General features: G+C 25.0%; 2 protein-coding genes across 4 annotated transcripts in view; both read right to left on the bottom strand.

Annotated features, from left to right (window-relative positions):
* Positions 1 to 305: 305 nt before the first annotated feature.
* On the bottom strand, positions 306 to 14,791 carry LOC100208542 (zinc finger CW-type PWWP domain protein 1). 3 transcript variants are annotated; one of them, XM_065799668.1, is made up of 10 exons: positions 14,682 to 14,791; positions 13,400 to 13,624; positions 4,626 to 4,749; positions 4,398 to 4,518; positions 3,047 to 3,122; positions 2,818 to 2,925; positions 2,618 to 2,701; positions 2,473 to 2,527; positions 718 to 2,267; positions 306 to 629 (listed from the first exon to the last, which is right to left on the bottom strand). In XM_065799668.1, the coding sequence occupies exons 1-9, from the start codon at positions 14,712 to 14,714 to the stop codon at positions 2,092 to 2,094; spliced, it is 1,002 nt and encodes a 333-aa protein (XP_065655740.1). In that variant the 5' UTR covers positions 14,715 to 14,791; the 3' UTR covers positions 306 to 629; positions 718 to 2,091. The 3 variants fall into 3 exon arrangements, with proteins under 3 accessions (XP_065655740.1, XP_065655739.1, XP_065655741.1); XM_065799669.1 differs by lacking the exons at positions 306 to 629; positions 2,473 to 2,527 and having other exon boundaries at positions 1,690 to 2,267; positions 14,682 to 14,788; XM_065799667.1 differs by lacking the exons at positions 2,473 to 2,527; positions 2,618 to 2,701; positions 2,818 to 2,925; ... (3 more) ...; positions 13,400 to 13,624; positions 14,682 to 14,791.
* Positions 14,792 to 15,119: 328 nt separating this feature from the next.
* The window catches only part of LOC100204875 (WD repeat-containing protein 76), a 52,399-nt gene continuing 48,091 nt past the window's right edge, over positions 15,120 to 19,427 (bottom strand). The window contains exons 14-15 of the mRNA XM_065799670.1: positions 16,991 to 17,093; positions 15,120 to 15,673 (exon numbers count right to left, since the gene is read on the bottom strand). Of these exons, the coding sequence (XP_065655742.1) occupies positions 15,518 to 15,673; positions 16,991 to 17,093 (259 nt within the window). The 3' untranslated portion in view covers positions 15,120 to 15,517. The remainder of the gene's footprint in view (positions 15,674 to 16,990; positions 17,094 to 19,427) is intronic.

Raw genomic sequence — 19,427 nt, forward strand, 5'->3', positions numbered from 1 at the left:
GATGGAAAACCAACAAGAGTTCTTAAGGTACAATTTAGTCATAAGCACACAAAAAAACTATACAAATTGGACTTGTATTTTTCAAGATATTGCAAGAAATATATCTATTTTGCCGTTGCTAAGGGAGTTGCTTTATTTTCCAGTACCAAATCTATTAAAGGTAATTTAGGCCTTTTGATTATTTTTTTTTGGACTTTTTTTTATTATTAGAGTAGACATTATGAATAAATGAAAATTGTTAAAATTGAAATTAAAAAAAAAAATTTTCAGCCTGTTTTTATGGGTACTACCACCTTAAAAACACCTTTTAACATTTAGAAAAGTTTACATTTAACACCTTTTAACATTTAGAAAAGTTTACAATTAACACCTTTTAACATTTATAAAAGTTAACAACAATTCATAAATCTATTCCAAACCAATATGAAAACTCACGTAATAACTAATAATAATGTAAGTTATAAACATTAAGAACTATAAATTTAAAAAATAATTCATTTAAAAGAACTCGACGAATCTTTTTAAGCGTTTTGATGTCTTTTAAAACTCTGGAGAGCTACTTGGTAAAACTGACGACACGTCATCCAATTGTAAGGATAGATTCATTTCTAATCCGATATCAACGCCACCTTCAAATGAAAATATGAGAATATTAAAGCAAATAAAAGTCTTTTTACTGATATATAAACCTAAGGATTAACATTAAAAAAAAACAACCTTCAACTTCTTCATTAAACACTAAAGAATTCGATTCATTTTCATCAACACGTTTTAAAATTTCAGATGCAACGTTTGAAGAACAACTTAAAGGATTTGTTTTAAAAGATGTTATTGATACTTTATTTGGAGGCGTTGAATTAGCAACTTCACTTTTGACAGGTGCTTTAAAAACAGATTTTTTAGAGGGAATTCCTTTTTTTATAAAGGTAGGTTTTAACTGACACGAAACGATTTGTGTCGATTTAAAGCCGATTTTATTGTTAGTCGGACTGGTAATGCTAGTTTCATTCTTAACATCATTATCAGAATTTATCGCTGGTTTGTTTTGAATGCTTGAGATTTTTTCTGTGTCCATTATTTTTTTTTTATGTGGATCCAATTTCGATACTTCTTTGATAGATGAATTTCCACCACAAGGATCTAAACTTATATCCTTTGGCATATCTTGATCAGCTAGTAAAGGTTTTGCATTTATTTCAATGTTAGGAGATACTTCAGCAATACAAGCTTCTATAATTGGTTTTTCAGTTTCGTCAGAATGTTTTCTGTCAATCAAAAGTTCACTACTTTCCTTTATTAGCTCGGATTTATCTAGTTTTTTAACATTCTTGAATTTCTTAACATTCTGAAATGTTTCAACTTTTGCTTTACACGAGACTTTTGAATTTTTCTTGACGCCTGAAAGGGATTTATGTTCTATTTTAGATTCAATATTAACACAAATTTTTTGTTTCGATAAATTTTGAGTTTCAATTTTTTTCCTTTTCTCTCCAACACTTTTTTTTAATTTTATTTGATTTGCAGATTGTGTATTAATGATCTGTTTTTCTTCTTTTTTTCTCTTTTTTGAATTACTGACAGAAACATCATTTTGAACAATGAAGGTTTTTTCATTGTTAAGAACTTGAGTAATAACTGAACCGCCTAAGCCATCCAGATTTTGTTCAATTAATTTTTTTTTACTGGATATTTTTTTCTCCACGCAATTTTTTGAAATTTTTATTTTTTTACTAACATCAGATTCATTACAGAAAACCGATTCATTAATCTGATTTTTTCTTTTCTTAGATTTGGAAGAAGTAGCTTTTATTTTTTTCAGAACGTTAATACTATCGTTGTTATAATTAGACTTGAAAGCAAGTAACGTTTCAGCAGTAACATATTTTTCTATCATTTTTTCCGCGTGTTCCTGACTCGGTGTTAATTCCTCACTTATATCTGAAGAAATAATTGTATCATTAAATGGTTTTTTTTTAGGATTATCTTTTAACTTATTAACTTGACCACCATTACTATTGTAACAATTTTTCTGTATTTCTTCAGAATAAACATTTTTGGCATTTGCAACATCTAATTTAACCTTATGAATAGTTAAACCTTTTTTTTTTGAACCTCTTGAATTGGTATACTTTCTTTTTTTTTTTTAATTTCTTGAATTGGTATACTTTCTTTTCTTTCTTTAACCTCATTAACTGTTATACTTTCTTTTTTTTCTTTAATCTCTTGAATTGGTATGCTTTCTTTTTTTTCTTTAGATTTAGATCGAACTGAAAAAAAAAAACTGAACTAAAAAACAGCAAATGCAAACACAAGTCAAAAGATAACTACAACATAAATTCAGATATATCTTTGCAAGTTAAACTTGTTATATCTTGCAAATGAAACTTTTTGCAAATGTAAAAAACAGTTTCAACTATACTATCTATACTCATTATCTTTCACAAAAACTTCTATTTTTTCTAACTTTCTCACTTTTTGCATTTCCTTCTTTATGTCTTGTCATAAAAGCGTATTTTCGAAGTCTTTTCTAGTAAATCGAACACACAATACTTACTATGGTTTCTATAGAAAACTTCTATATTTTTAAACTATAAATCTCAAAATATAAAAATAATACCTCTTTAGTCATATCAAGAGCCTTGGTTGCCTCCTTCAAGGCTTCAAGAACTTTTTTACGAAAACTTTTGCCTTGATAAGACAGCTAAAAGATAAAACTAAATATAATTAAGTATTGAAATAATACTTTTACTGTTATATATATTTACTATCCTTAATATTCAAAATATTTAAACACGCATAAAACTCAAATATACATACAGGACCTAAATCCTCTAATTTTTCATGTCCGTCAAAATTTGCAATCGAGGTTTTTTGCAGCCATGCTCTTGATGCTTCTTTACCAAAAAAAGTTACATGAAAGCTAATCTATTATAAATTAATGCTTAATTTAAAAGCTTTAAATTTTTTAAACTAACGCAACTAATTTAACGCAATTATATTCGCTATGATTTAAGAAATAAAAAAAAAAAGGCTATGCTTTACTTACAACTTCCTTATCTCCTCTTATCTGACAATCAAAGAAACTTTCAAAATCAGGATCATCTTCAATAATACCAGGCCACCTCAAAAACAGTCAAGACCATTATAATTATAAATAATATTATTATATGTATTTTAGAACCAAAATATAAATAATATATATATCGGAAACATGCGTACAAAATATACAAAATATATATATCGGAAACATGCGTATTTATAAAATTGTATACATAAATAAATATGTAGGGGATAGCAGAGACAGTTGGCAGTAAGAGAAAGTTGACAAATTGCGTTTATATAAGGAACCGTTCATCAAAAGTTGCCAGAAATTACACGAAACATTCCTTATTGATCATTTCATTTTTCACTGAAGTATTTTAAGGATTTGTGCGTAAGCATAAGACATACTGGGATTCGGGTATTTTTTCGAACAAAATATATCGTACAGATTCCAATCAAAATTGATTTATATATATTTTTTTCAGTCAGTTTACTTTTCAATAGTTGCCGTTATTCAGGATCTATAGGTTATCATTTGAAAAACAAACTTTTGTGAGTAAAGATAAGTTGGCAGATTTTTCACGGGGCAAGTTGTTCACGGGCTCATAGTATTAACTAATTTTGAGAATGTTTATCTTTAAGAAAATAAATTAAAAAAAAAAATTTCAGGGGACTTTTTTACCTAGAAAAAAAGTGGGCTACTGTTTTGGCTTATTATACGAACTATTATTTGCTACCGGATTAAAATAATATTAAATTTTTGGCTTAAAATTGTTGCCAAACTAAATTGTAAAAAAATTTATATAAAGTTTGCAGTTAATAATACATTGACAGTAAATTAGAGCAAACTATCAAAATTCATTTTAATAGTTTGCTCTAATTTACTCTGGGGTATGTTGAGCTAGTTAACTATTTTTATTTTAAGGGAAAAATTTCTTGAGACACCTAGAAGGGCCCCAAGAAATATTTTAACAAAAATATTTTTATCAAAGTTTGATAAAAGTGCAGTAAGATGAGTGGTGGGATTCAAAATATTTAACAACCAGTACGCAACTTTCTCAAAACATTTTATAATCAGCCTTTTTTATAGCAGTAATCCTTTTCTTTATAGCAGTAAACCATTAAAATTTTACTTTATATAAAATATTTTACAATTGAAGTACAATAAGATATACAGTTCGACGAACTGTTTATCTTATTGTACTTCAATTATATTTTATATCTTACTGTATATTACATTTATTGTTGACGTTTGCACTGGTAATTCATGTCAACTATATTTTATGGCTGATTATAGTTAAAAAATATTCATCTTAAAAAAACTAAAATAAATGTATTACTACAATAATTATTACCAAGGATATCCTGGCATTTTACCAAGAACAAGATCTCCAGGTAAAAATGATGTATTAAGCGTTTCTTCATTATCACTCGGCATTGTTTCCTGTGAAAATTCACATTTATTTCTACAAGAATCTAAAATACAAAAGTACAAAAAATAATAATAATAAAAACTAGCCGCTTTTTGAAATAATTAATAAAACTTAAATATTTGGAAATTGTAAAAAATAAAACTTATTTACTTTTACTCATGCAACACTCCCATTTATGGTTTTCCTCAGGAAGAGGCTCATTCTCAATGAGTCGCCATTTTTGACAATGTTCTTGATCACACTGCACCCAAGTAGCAAGTGAAGAACATGGTTTCTAGATTTTATGAATAAAACTATTTAACAATATTAACAAAATAATATTAAAAATAAAATATAAAAAACAACAACAAATAACACAATAAATAAACAAAATAATGACTTTAAACATAACTTTTTTTAAGCTTCTTATAAATAATATTAAAAATAAAATATAAAATACAACAACTAATAACACAATAAATAAACAAAATAATAACTTTAAACATGACTTTTTTTAAGCTTCTTAAAAAAACTTATGTTTAAATACAGGAAGTAAACAACAATATAATAAGATAAAACATAATAAACACACAAAAAGGTCACACACGTATATATATATGTATGTATGTATGTATGTATGTATGTATGTATGTATGTATGTATGTATGTATGTATGTATATATATATATATATATATTTAATTGATAAAAAACATCATGTTTGGTTATATAGTATTTTTATTATTTAATATTGATAGTTCGGCTTATATAGTATAAGCCGAACTATCAATATTAAATATTATCAAACTAAAAAAAACCGTTATACAAAATTCATAAAAACTAAAAACAAAAATGATGTCATTGCAACGTAGCAGATTTAGACTTGTTAAGTTTAACAAAAAGTGGTGTCCAATAGCGTGTCATCACTAAGTTACCATTGTCGCGTTTTAAGACATTCTGCGATTGTATTTCAATTGCTTTTCGAACCTTACGCGTATAGTTATTAGGAATAATAGAAATAATTTTTGGTTTGCTCCAGTTAATTGAACCACAACAATGTTAGGTGTATTCAACTATTCCTGATGCGTCTCAGTTACCTTTAGTTATGTTTTATCTCGTATTCATTAACGCGTATGGAAATATATATATATATATATATATATATATATATATATATATATATATATATATATATATATATTTTAGAGTAGGTTTTGCAGTTGGTTTGAGCAAATATTTTAACCATTATTTTAATGATTGACTATATAAAATTATAGCTTTTTTACATCTAGTTTTTTATGAAATCGAGGTTTAAATAACTTTTATTGATTTGAACATTTTTTTAAAAATGTTATGATTAAAAATTGCTTACTCTATTTTTAATTTCTTAATTAAATTCAAATTTTATCGAGAACAACATCAAAATATGAAAAAATGTATAAAGTTTTACAAAGGCAATATGAAAAATATTAAAAAGTAGTTGAAAATATTTGAAACATAAAATATGTAGTTTTTTATGACTTTAATATGAAACCATTAGTTTTTAAAAAGCAAAGCCTAATTCTAAGCTTATACAGTTCTAGACAAAGCTTCAAAAAAAAAAGATTAAAACAATGATAATAAATGATCTTTAAAATTATTTTTAAAACAAGTGACTTTTCAATAAAAGCAATTTGGGATAAACAAAAAATCTAAAAGCTTAGAATAATAATAGACTTAATTGTGAACACTGTTTACATAATAGTAAGAAATATATTGAAGAAAAGTATACAAAAAATATATAGTAGAATAATAGCAAGGCCAATAAATAGATTTCTTGAGTTTTAATAAGTTCAAACAATATATTCAACTTGAAAATATTAAGCCTGAAATTAGTTATCATGTCTAGATCTATAATGTTATTTAATGAGTAAAAATACTTGGGTATATGTATACTGCATCAAAGTATTGTCTTGTTGACAATAGTGGATGCGGTATATATATACCTAATAGGGTGTCCCAAAAACAAAACAAAACAAAACAAAAAAATACTCTCAAATATTTGGGATTTGGTCTGTAGAAAAAGAAAATACCCATATGTCATGATTCATCTAGTTGACAATAGCAAGATGTATATTTTGAAAGATTGGATATAAATTTTTTTTCCCTATTTTTATTACTTTCGAGTTTTTTTAATAATTGTTATAAAAAAAGTATTGTTGCTAAAATCATACAGAAAGATTTATTAGATAAGCTTAACAATGTTTATAAATTTCTGTAGTAGAATGTAACTTGTTAAATATTTTAAACTCAAAAATGCAGAAGTGTTCACAATATCAATTTTAATTTGCTTTTAACATGGAATGTACCAATTCATATTTTTACATGGAATGTCTTGTAATCTCCTTAAAATGGATTTTGAGCAGAAAATAAGAGCAACTAATAATGATCTGGAAGTAGTTGGAAATGATCTAGAATTTTTTAAAGACTAAATAAAAAAAAAGGAAAATGTACATTGAGGAAAAAGATGATGCAGCTTACAGAGCTAGAATTGAAAAGAGGAGACTCAGATTTCTAACTATAGAAAAACAAAAACAAAAAGAGATTCATAGAACTCAGGGGGGGCCAGGATAGTAGTATAACAATATGTAATAAAAATTTAGATGGATTTGAAATACCCAACTGAAACTTTGACTTTTCAATAGATAATGAATATGACGAAAAAGTTATAAAGAAAAAAAAAAAAGTTAATTGTGAACTACTACGATATTAAAAATAATTTTTATTGTACAAGTATTTATTTTATTTTTAGAACAACTTTAATTTTAATATAGTTATATTAATTTAACTACAAATTTAAATAAAAACTAAATTTATTAAAACATTTTTAGATTAAAGAAAATGGCTAAAATAATCATAGAGCTTACTCCTGATGAACTTATTGAAGCAAAATCAATCGAGGCAACAAGATCTAATATTAATATACGACCTCAGACCGCAATTATGTCTGTGATTTTTGCGGAATCTAATGTTAATTTTAAAGATTTAAACATCTCTAGGTCTTCTGTTCACAGAAAACGGTTCCAGGTAATTCAGCCAACAGGGCTGAATTACCTGGAACCTTCTAAAAAAGTAAATAATTGATTTACTAAGAGGTAAAGACTACTTCTACATTTTAAGATTAAACTAGTTAAAGAAATTTCAGAAGATCTTAAAATATCCAATGTTTATAACAGATTGGCTGTGAGTATTAGTTCTCCAGATTGGGACAATATATTGTTTGGAGCATGTTAGGCAATAGAGCTATTAAAATTATTAGAATATTTCGAGTGTGTTAATCAACTGTTTGCTTGCTGCTGTGATACAACCAGTAATAACATGGAGAAATATGAAGGAGCAATTCAATTGCTGAATTTAAAACCTCCCCTTAACATGGTTGTTATGCAGGCATCACATGTAACCCCTGGTAACAAAAATTCAGCACAAAATAAACACAAGCAGTAATAGTACAACAAAAAGTTTAATGAACAAAAAATTAGTACAAATATTAGGCAATACATTAGTTTTTTACTTTCAGGACTGAAATAATGCTTTCTCACCATTACGAGGTATGGCATCAACTTTTTTGTATACATGTTCGCACATACCTTGCACAAGTCTTTTATCAACTTTTCACAAGAATGGATTCTTTTTTGTAGCTGATCTTCATTTTCAGCTTCCCAATCGTTTTCATACACGTAGCATTTAAGGAAATCTTCTATTGTAAAAATGAGTTGGGATAACCTAGAAGTCAATTCAGTGTTATACACCTTTACAAAAGAAGGCCTTACTTTCTGTTCTAAAGCTCTGCTCAAAAATGCTTTTGCAAGAGTTGATTAATATAACCTTTGCCAGCTTGTCGTTTTTCATTTTTGTGGAAATGTAACTAGTTTTAAACTCCACCAACATAGTGCTTTTTATGAAGAAAGTTTTATGGAAAACAAAATTTACCTCCTTACATTAGAAATGATAAAAAATGTTGTTAAAATAATGACAGAAAAGGCAGAAAATGAGGTTTAAAATAATGACAGAAAGGAAGTTTTTATTTATGCACCATGGTTTTTAAAAAGCTCTCAGTTTTTAAAAACACCTAAGAATGACCTTGATGCTTTCAGGGCAAGTCTTAAAATAAGAGAACAATACGATGATCAGTTAAAAGTCTTTATCAAAGAGTATAAAATGACACTCTTGGTATCTAACTCCTCAGTTTGCTGTGTTAGGGATTGGAGATAATAATGTTGAAGACAATGAAAAAAAATTAAAATGATTAAAAACCTACTTAAATTTTCTACTTCTACATTCTAGATTGGGTATCCTCAAAATATTCCAGTTTTTGATTCTGAAAAAAACTCTTCTGGTTGGTTCAGAGTCTTGGTATCTTTTTGAAATTATTGGAGTTTTATGGTGGAGTAAAATCTTGGGAGAATCCTGAAAGTTGTTGTAAGTTCTGTTTATTTGTTAAATACCTCTCTACTATTAACAACTGCACTAAAAGAAAAATCAAGATTACACAATAACATCTGCAAATGAAGATCAGAGGCAAAATATAATGATTGTTGCAAAAGATCATAGAAAAAAATTGCAAGCAAAAATGCCAAAAGGTCAACTCACGAAAGCTAATATTTTATAACTGTTTTCTTTTCCTTTTAATTTATTAAAAAAGGGTTTTTACCATTGTGATTTTACCATTGTGATTTTACCATTGTGATTTTACCATTGTGACTTTACCATTGTGATTTTACCATTGTGATTTTACCATTGTGATTTTACCATTGTGATTTTACCATTGTGATTTTACCATTGTGATTTTACCATTGTGATCTCTGAACTGTTGTGTTTCATTATTCAATTGTGCAAAATAAATTTGTAATTTAGAATTTTTAATATTTATTAAAGGAAAATCATCTCTGTAATATGAGCATAAAACCGTAAAAAAAAAATACAAATTTTTCTGAATTTCTTATTTTTAGCAAAGTTACTAACTTTAGATTAAAACTTTTTATATATTCTATCTTTATAGATCAAATCACATAGCTTAGAGTGTATAGTCTATTGATTTTCAAATTCTCATCATTTTTAGGACACCCTAATACCCAAGTATGCAGTATACTTAACCTCTTAGGCAAAGACTTTACTTAGTCTTTGCCACAGAAGCCAAGACTAAGTAAAGGCTGGCATAGATGTAACACAGGTTTACAAATACTGACATTGATGTTAACCTGTGTTAAATCTACACCAGCCTTCTGCCTGGACCTTCTAGATTATACTCATGATTTTTTACTTGCGCCTTTGTTGTTGTGGCTATGCAACTCATTTTGTTTTCTAATGAGAATACAAATTTTAGAACTTCTTTATTTATTTTTAATTAAATCAAGTTTAATGGTTTCAAAAGTTGACAGGTAGTATGATTTCCTTAACTCTTCCTAGTAGCTCTTTAACATCTTCTTGTTTCACAAAACTGCAATCTTTTCAACGTTAATTCTAATCAAATTTAACTTTGCCAATACTGTTGTTAAACAAGACTTTAATGATTATCAGTTTCAATAGCATTAACCCTACTAATATTGAAATTCAACTTTTATTACTCTGAATTTTTTTTTTGCCAGATGGTGATTTAATTATGTGACTTATTTTTCAGACAACTTAAATTACTTACCTTGCTGCTTGATTGCCAGTTCCTCCTTGTTTCCCATTAGAAAATCAAACCATACTATAATCTCACTAAAATCTCAAACCATACTATGATCTCACTAAAACTATCATGCTTTTTCTACATCAGATTAATTATTGCACTTCTTACAACTACTGCTTGTTTTCAATTTCAAACTCTAGCACATTGTTTTTATCTTTTTGAGAAAGTCCTATTTTTAATTGTCATTAATTCTTATTCATCAAAAAAACTCTCTTGGCAACAAGCGTTTTATTGCTGCAAAAAAACTGGTGCAAAAAGGAATTATCTGACACAAACATCCACCATTTTCTGATTACTATTTCCTTTTAATTTTTGCATTTTTTTAAATTATTAATGTTGAGACTAGAGAGCTATGACTATTTTCCATATATATTTATATATATATATATATATATATATATATATATATATATATATATATATATATATATATATATATATATATATATATATATATATATAATACAATATATAGACTAATATGCACATATAAAATAGGTTTGTTTCATTAAGTTTCATTAAGAGTTTTGGATGAGATACGGATTATTATATTATTTTTTTAGCTTATAAGGTGATAATATATATATATATATATATATATATATATATATATATATATATATATATATATATATATATATATATATATATATATATATATAATACAATATATAGACTAATATAAATATGCACATATAAAATAGGTTTGTTTCTGAAAAATGTCTAAGCTAGCTTTTAGAACCAGAAGATAATATAAATATTTTCTGATTACTAAATCCTTTATTTATCACAGAAGTTTTTAAAAACTTCTTTAATAGTAATAATTTATTAATAAAAATTTAATAGTAATAAATCATTTGTGTCATTTATTTATTAATAGTTTCATTAATAAATACAAGCCTAATATTTTCTCATACAAGGGTGTGATTTTATTATCTCTCCAAAATAATAAGCAAATACTCAATTGCAAGGAACTTTTTAAACCCATAATTCTATTTATTACTCTCCACACTATTTAACAAGTGTTTTACAAAATCTTATTTATTGTTGAAAATAATCAACCTCAGTATCAAATAATACATTTTTGCATTAACTTCTTGCAATGATAAAAAAAGTTTGTTCTCAAGAAAGTTGGGCTTGTGTAGATGATTATAATTAAAAAAGAGCTGTTGCACAAAAAGATTAAAACCACTGAATAGAACCACTGAGTCTCAATAGAAACCAATGAGTAGAAAAAGGCTCAATTATAAACCAATGAATAGAACCACTGAGGTTCAATTAGAAACCAATGTGACGAAATAAAAGCTTCCACATTTGTCTGAAACTAAAAGATTTCCTACTAATATCCTTAAGTTAATAGTAAAAAGTACAATGACAGGGTGAGTTTGATGAAGAAGTATAAAATAAAGGTTTCAGTGAGACCATAGCATTGAACCACCCACAGAAGTACAATGAGAAACTGAGCACAAGCTAGGGGTTACTAAACAAAAACACGTAAAAGAATAGTTAAAGTATTCAAACATCAGTTCCAACTTCACACAAAATTGCAACTGGTATGTAAGTGTACACCAAGCATTTCACATGCTCAACATTTACACCTGGTAAAATATCAAAATTCACAATATAAAATAGATTTTACAACAAGGCAAAATAGTTGAGTCAATCTAAAGAGGATGTTGGAGATAAAGCAAAAATGTTATAAATAAAGATATACATATAACTTTATTATATTTAAATTTTTAGCCCGACTAAAAGTTCTATAAAAATAATATATAATTATATAATCATACATTATACAGCATATAAAAAACCGTAATAAAAATAACTTTTTATTTGTGTTGAATGTTGATAGTATGGAACAACCATTCTCTGAACTGACTTTGTTTTATTATTGTTTAATATATTAAAAATATTATTCCTGGTGTAATAAGAAATAATATTGATGAGTTAGTTTCAATAAATTTTAAATATATTTACAACAGGTGATTTTTGAATAAGAGAATGTTAAAAGGGCAGATGGGGGATGGCATTATGTAAATAGTTGTTAATTACATTTATTAGTTTTTACAAAACTATAGTTTGGGCTGCACTTCCGTATTGATAAAATTTATGTATTCATAAAATTGTTAATGGACTTTCCTTTGTGAGTGGTACAATAAAAATACAAATGGATTGCAATCAGAATTCCGTATATGAGCGGTATGTCAAAAGTTTTAGTAATGTAGTTCATTCGCTTTTGTTTACTAGAAATGTAGCAAAGAGCATCTAAAAAAATGTCAACATATCTAGTTTACATATTTAATAAATAAATTTTTTGCATTAGTATCTGTGTAAGCAAAAATTAAAAAAAAAAATGCATTTTGCATGATCTTAAAAAATCCAAATTGGTTTGTAATTTACCTGCATTAGCATAATATATTTGGGGGAAATTTATATAAAAGACATCTAAGAACAACACTTTACCAATATTGTTTTTGAAAGACATCTAAGAACAACACTTTAACAATATTGTTCAAAGATGTTTTAGGTAGACTAATATAAATATTATAAAAATATCAAAATATTTTTTAAAAATTTCAGAAATATCAAATTGAATATTACTCTTAAAGTTCATATAGAAGAGCAGGATGTAGAAAACTTTTTTGTAATTAAAGAGAAAAGTTTGGTAAGTATATATTTAGAAAAACAATTGATAACTTTTAACTGTACTTATAAAAGTATTAATCTTTAAAAATTCTGTATAAACAATCAGGGTATAGGACTGTGCAGTTATTGAAATCAGTTCACCAAGAATTTAAATGGTTTTAGGAAGTATGTGAATTTAGAACAAAGCAACACCCTAAAATTAATAAAATAAGATTAATAAAATCTTGGAAAATCTTGTCTGTTTGTATTATTACATGAAATAACATATTCAAATGTTGTGCTGATTTTTGGCAGGCTATATAATTGGTGAAACAAAAAAAAAGTAAAAACTTATCTTATTAGATTAATCTAAAGAAAGTATATAACTCCAAACTATAGATCAAAAATATTTAAAAATTTTAATTAAAGAAATTAAACATTTTATATTTACACCAAGAAGAATTAACTTTTTGATAAACCCAATAAATAATATTTCATTATTGGTTTAACAGTATTGGTGTGAAAAAAAAACAAATGAATAACAAAAATCAAAAAGGTGTTAATCTTTAAAAATGAAATCAAAAAGTTTTAAAATTACTAAAATAAATTACTAAATTCTCCATGTCAGCTTCTGATTTAAATTCTTCAATATCGATAATTTCTTCATCGCTTTCTGTGAAAATAATGTTTTTTGTTTTTTCTGCTTCTTCAGAATATATGGGATCTTTTAATATATAATTTTTATTGAGCGGTACACTTTGAGTATCTTCATCTTTATTGGAATTTATTAAATCAATATTATCAGAATGAAACATGCTGAACTCATCGAAGGATTCCTAAAAGTAATACTTATAAACCATAAGAAAAATTTTATAAATATACATACATACATATAACCCTCGAAATCAGGAAAGTTGATTTCGAGGGTTATATGTATGTATGTGCGAGCCTTCATAAAAAAAACTTGTTAAAAAATTTATTGTTTAAAAACTTGGATATATAATAGACCTATAAAATTGTTTTGTATATACTGATTGTATATTATTGTTTAATAATCAAACTGCTTTACATTTTTCTCCACCAACAACATCTTCAAAACTACATGAAATAAAACTTTTGTGTCCTGATGTTTTAGTAGTTCCAGTTAAAAAATCTAAGCGTAGTAAGTAGAAATTGAATAATAAATAAAACCAACCAATAAAACCTTTATAATAAAACCAACAATATTTTCACTCTGAAATATACTTTGAGTAAACCAAGTATTCTAGTAAACTGGAATATTCTTCTAGTAAAAATATTTTTTTTTTTAAATTGCGATCTTAAAATTCAAAGAATATAAATAAGATTTTAATTAGGTAACACTCATACAATAGTTATTTTTATTTTAAAGATACTTTTATTTGATATTAAATAAAATTAAAATTGAGACAAAATTAAACAAGTTAAATGAATATAGGTTTTCCAAAAAATTTACGCATTATATTTTATGACAGAAATTTAGAGAAATGTTACAAAAATTTAGGTGTTTTGTATACTTTATAATAGATATTTAGAGAAATGTCACACAAAAAGTTACATATTTTATATATTTTATGAGAGAAATTTAGAAAAAGGTCACAAAATAATTTTTTTAAAAACATACCAATTTTATATGAAAATTTATATACAGATTTTGATTTTAAAAACAAACAAAGCTTACTGTAAAAAATAACATTTTCAATTTTCAAGTTTACAATTGAAAAAAACTACTTTTTTATGTAAAGTGCTTTGAAAAGAAAGAATTTTTTAAAAATGTGTAACAAATAACCAATTATAAACGAAAAATAACCAAAAAAATAACTAAAATAAAAATATTAAACATAAACTTTTTAAATAAGCAAAAATTTGGGTTACCTTGATTTGTTGGTCAATATTCGGAACTTCCATTAGTTTATTAAATGACACTGTAGCAAAACATCAAAATAACAAAAATCGTAGAAAAATCTAAGCTAATATAACTATAATTGCAAAACAAGCATATAATATTATGTATTGTAAAATATTTACAAACTAAAAAACTCCACAACAATGTAAAACATTTAATAAGCATGATTAAAATATATTTATGAAAAAAGCACATTTTAAACAAATTAACAAATACAGAAATACATAAGAAAAATTTGCCTATTGAAGGTAACGTAACCGTTACATTCGATAGGCAAATTAGAATTTAACAAAAAAATATGAAAATTATTTTTTTACATTTTAATACATGATATAAGAAAAAAGACTTATAAACATGTTTTATTTTCAGGTTAAAATATTACAAAAACAAATTCTAAAACAAATAAATTTTTAGATTTGTTTAAAATTATTCTAAAACAAAGAACTACAGTTTGTATACTCCAAAAATAAAATAAGCGTCTAGAACAATAAACTTTGTTTCGCTTGCATCTATAAAATCACCTTGAGTGACAAAACTTTGCTTTGTTTACTTTAGTCATTAAAATCTGTTTTTGTGCTAAAAACATTGTCTAATTCACTTTTGTTCTACACAATATCTTTGATGTAAAAATAACATGGTTCTTGTACTTTTATTTTGATGTAAAAATAACATGGTTCTTGTACTTTTATTTTGCCAAATAGTTTTCTATAGTAGAAAACATTCATTTATTTAGAGCCAATAACATATCTTTCTCTGATAAAAAAACAATTCTATTACTTTGCATCATCTATTGAAAAATCAATATTCACATCCATACGTAGATCTTCCCACTTGCATTACCAGATACAAGAATATTTTGAGATGGATGAAAAGCATTTACTGATGCCACTGTAGTTTGCTCTTCACTGGTTATTGAAAAGTGAGATAATAATCCGTTTTCCATACATCCAAACATATCAATCTAAATTTATTTTCAAGAAAAACATATCAATACTTGTTATACATCCAAACATATCAATCTAAATTTAACTTTAACAAACTAGAAAGCTATTAAAACATTAAAACGAAAGATGAACAAAATAGCATCTTATTTTGATTTTTTATTTTGAACTCTAAATTAACTAGAACAAATTTTGCTTAAAAATGAAATGTAAAATTTATTAAAGATTTATCTTTAATTTTAATTTATAAATTAAAAACAAACTTTTAAACAAATATAAGTACCAAATGTAACATAAAAAAAGTTAAGATTTTCTATTTTTGGTTTTTATCTGGGAAACTAAAAAAACATTCACCAAATCAATAAATTTAAAAATATTCAAAAAAATTTGACCTAATCAATAAAATTAAAACAATTATGTAAGAATTATTGTAAAACAAATATTTGCTTCTACTCTTTTAAAGAGAATCAAACTAATCATAAATTTTTATAATTGTTGCTTTAAAAATGCATAAATGCAGAATCAATCTATTATATTGTTTTACTTCTTTAAAGAGATATAGGTTGAAAAAACATTAATGGAATCCACTATTTTATGAATTGTGGTTATATATTGAGATTTATCTATTATATGTTTTTTTTTAAATTCATTTTCCGCAAGCTCCAGAGGGGTCATTACAGTCAAAGAGGCTACTCATTTTTCTCTCATTTAACTTTTTGTTGTTGTTTTTTATTTGTAGATCTTGCTCAACCCTAAACTCTGTAACACAAACCTCTATAAACAAGGCCATTGCCTAAAGTAACTAAAACAGGCAGAGTGCAATACTTCCAGAGACATAAAGTGGATTGAAACCTCATCAAATTCTAACACTAGTCTACTATCACATAAATAATGTCAACTAAACAGATTAATAAAGCCTGATTCTCAAACTGGAAAGAAAGGTAAATCAATTCCAACAATTCTGTAAAGTTGATTTTAACAAAAATTTAAAATTTATTCAATAAATTAGAAAAAATATATTGACACTTGACTTTGCAACCTTAACATTTGATTAGCACTAATTACCAAACTTGAAGTTTAAACACACATAACTTATAAAAAACATAGTTTTAAAATGGTTTCTAATTAATCAAGCCTTTTTTTAAAACAATTTTTAAACTTTATCAGTAAAAAAATTTTCAACTTACTTAGCATAAAGAAATAATCAAAAAACAAAACGTAACCTTTTTGTTTACAAATACTGATGATTTCTTTTTTTAAAAGCAATTTTCACACACAAAAAAAAAAAAATTCTTTTTATTTGTTCAGAGATTAGATAAAAAATAAAAAACATCCACCTGTCTCGGCCTTTCCATACTTCCACAAACAAAACAGTTTTCAGTTTTTGGATCCCAACATGCTCGAAATGTTGTAAGCCACCTCCCAGTAAAGTTATCATGTCTTTAAATAAAAAGTATATACATATATATATATATATATATATATATATATATATATATATATATATATATATTATATATATATATATATATATATATATATATATATATATATATATATATATAGATATATATATATATATATATATATATATATATAGATATATATATATATATATATATATATATATATATATAGATATATATATATATATATATATATATATATATATATATATATATATATATAAATTTACATATATATATATACATACATATATATACATACATATATATAAATATATACATGTAAATATACATATATATATATGAACATATATATATATATAAATATATATAAATAAATAAATATATATATATATATATATATATATATATATATATATATATATATATATATATATATATATATATATATATAGCATAAGGTTGTTTTTTTATTAAATTGCTGACGTCAAACTGTTAGAGGTTCGCATAAGGTTAGCAAATTATTTTTGCTAACCTTATGCGAACCTCTAACAGTTTGACGTCAGCAATTTATTGCCGACCTCAATATTTTGAATTCCGAGGGCTGTATATATATATGCATACGCATATATAAATATATATATATATATATATATATATATATAATATATATATATATATATATATATATATATATATATATATATATATATATATATATATATATAGCATAAGGTTGTTTTTTTATTAAATTGCTGACGTCAAACTGTTAGAGGTTCGCATAAGGTTAGCAAATTATTTTTGCTAACCTGATGCGAACCTCTAACAGTTTGACGTCAGCAATTTATTGCCGACCTCAATATTTTGAATTCCGAGGGCTGTATATATATATGCATACGCATATATAAATATATATATATATATATATATAATCACATATATGTATGCATTATTATTGTATATATGTGTATTATATGTATACATATGTTATATATATTATATGCATATAGAATACATTTATATGCATATAATATTAAAAACAACTTTTATAACTTTAGTTTTAAACTTGCGGATATATATCTTGTATATATGTATATTTATATATATATATACATGTGTGTATACATATATATATATATATATATATATATATATATATATATATATATATATATATATATTATTTTTTCTTCATGTGTGTGTGTGTACACTACATGTGTGTACATATACATATATATATATATTGTTTTTTTTTCTTTGCTAATATATATATATATATATATATATATATATATATATATATATATATATATATATATATATATATATATATAAATATATATGATTTCAGTGTAGACATCGTGTATAAGAGTGTATGTTATATTAATAAGAAAACATCAAACAATACGAATTCTCTTAATACAAATTATAATTTATTTTGAGAAATTTTCACTGGGTTATGGATACCAGCATCATCAGCTCGTAAAATATTACAAAATTTTTTGAACGTTAAAAAACAGTTTAATAAAAAAAATTTTAACTGACGTCAGCAGTTGAATGGCTTCTTTTTTCGTTACGCAAGAATATAAAAAATGAAGTTCAAAATTTAGTTTTGACAAATTGCCCATTATCGAGATTTATTCCGCCATTCGATGGGAAACATTGGTGCCTCGGTATTTCAAGTGCTTCTCGTAATTTACGGTCAAATTTTTGTTGTTTCATCATTAAGAGTTTTAATTTTCTCAATTTATTTTTTCAGAGCAAAACTTGCTATGTGTTGCAATTGCTGACTAATAATGTTTGCCATCATTTAAACTTTTTTGGTGTTGTTGAATTCTTGTTCTAATTTGTAATTTTTCTCCTACATATTTTTTTGAGCAATTGCATTCAACTAAATATGTACCAGGCTGGCTATTTAGGGGCAATCTAGATTTTACATGTTAATATTGTTCTTAAATTAGGATTTGATTCAAAAACTACTCTATAGTTAACTTTTATAAATATTTTCCTTAACTTTGGTGGTAGTGAAGGTATCCACGGTAATGATACTGATGGGAAAGCATGGTTCTCGGATTGAATTTTATTGTTCTATACGGAACATTTTTTCCTAATTTGATTTGCAATACTTTAAGTTGGCTTTCGGTGCACCCATTTTCATTAAAAACTTGAATAAGAAAGTTTATCTCATTTTTTAAATGTGTAACACTGCATATGGAGTATGCCCTGTGAACATATAAATATTGCACATAAATTTTGGGGTTGTGATTTGAGTGCGGTTTTATTTGAATATTTGTAATGGCTTCTTTTCTGTAGACTTTAAACTCATACTTACCTTTGCTGTTATTTA

This window comes from Hydra vulgaris, chromosome 06 (assembly GCF_038396675.1).
Source record: "Hydra vulgaris chromosome 06, alternate assembly HydraT2T_AEP".
NCBI lineage: Eukaryota > Metazoa > Cnidaria > Hydrozoa > Anthoathecata > Hydridae > Hydra > Hydra vulgaris.

What these genes read in the sequence shown, in the direction of transcription:
- LOC100208542 (XM_065799667.1), bottom strand. Translation starts at nt 1,894, where the DNA reads ATGATAGAAAAATATGTTACTGCTGAAACGTTACTTGCTTTCAAGTCT. An exon ending in GTTTAATGAAGAAGTTGAAG is followed by an intron (nt 630 to 717) that starts GTTGTTTTTTTT and finishes TTTCATTTGAAG; the next exon opens with GTGGCGTTGATATCGGATTA.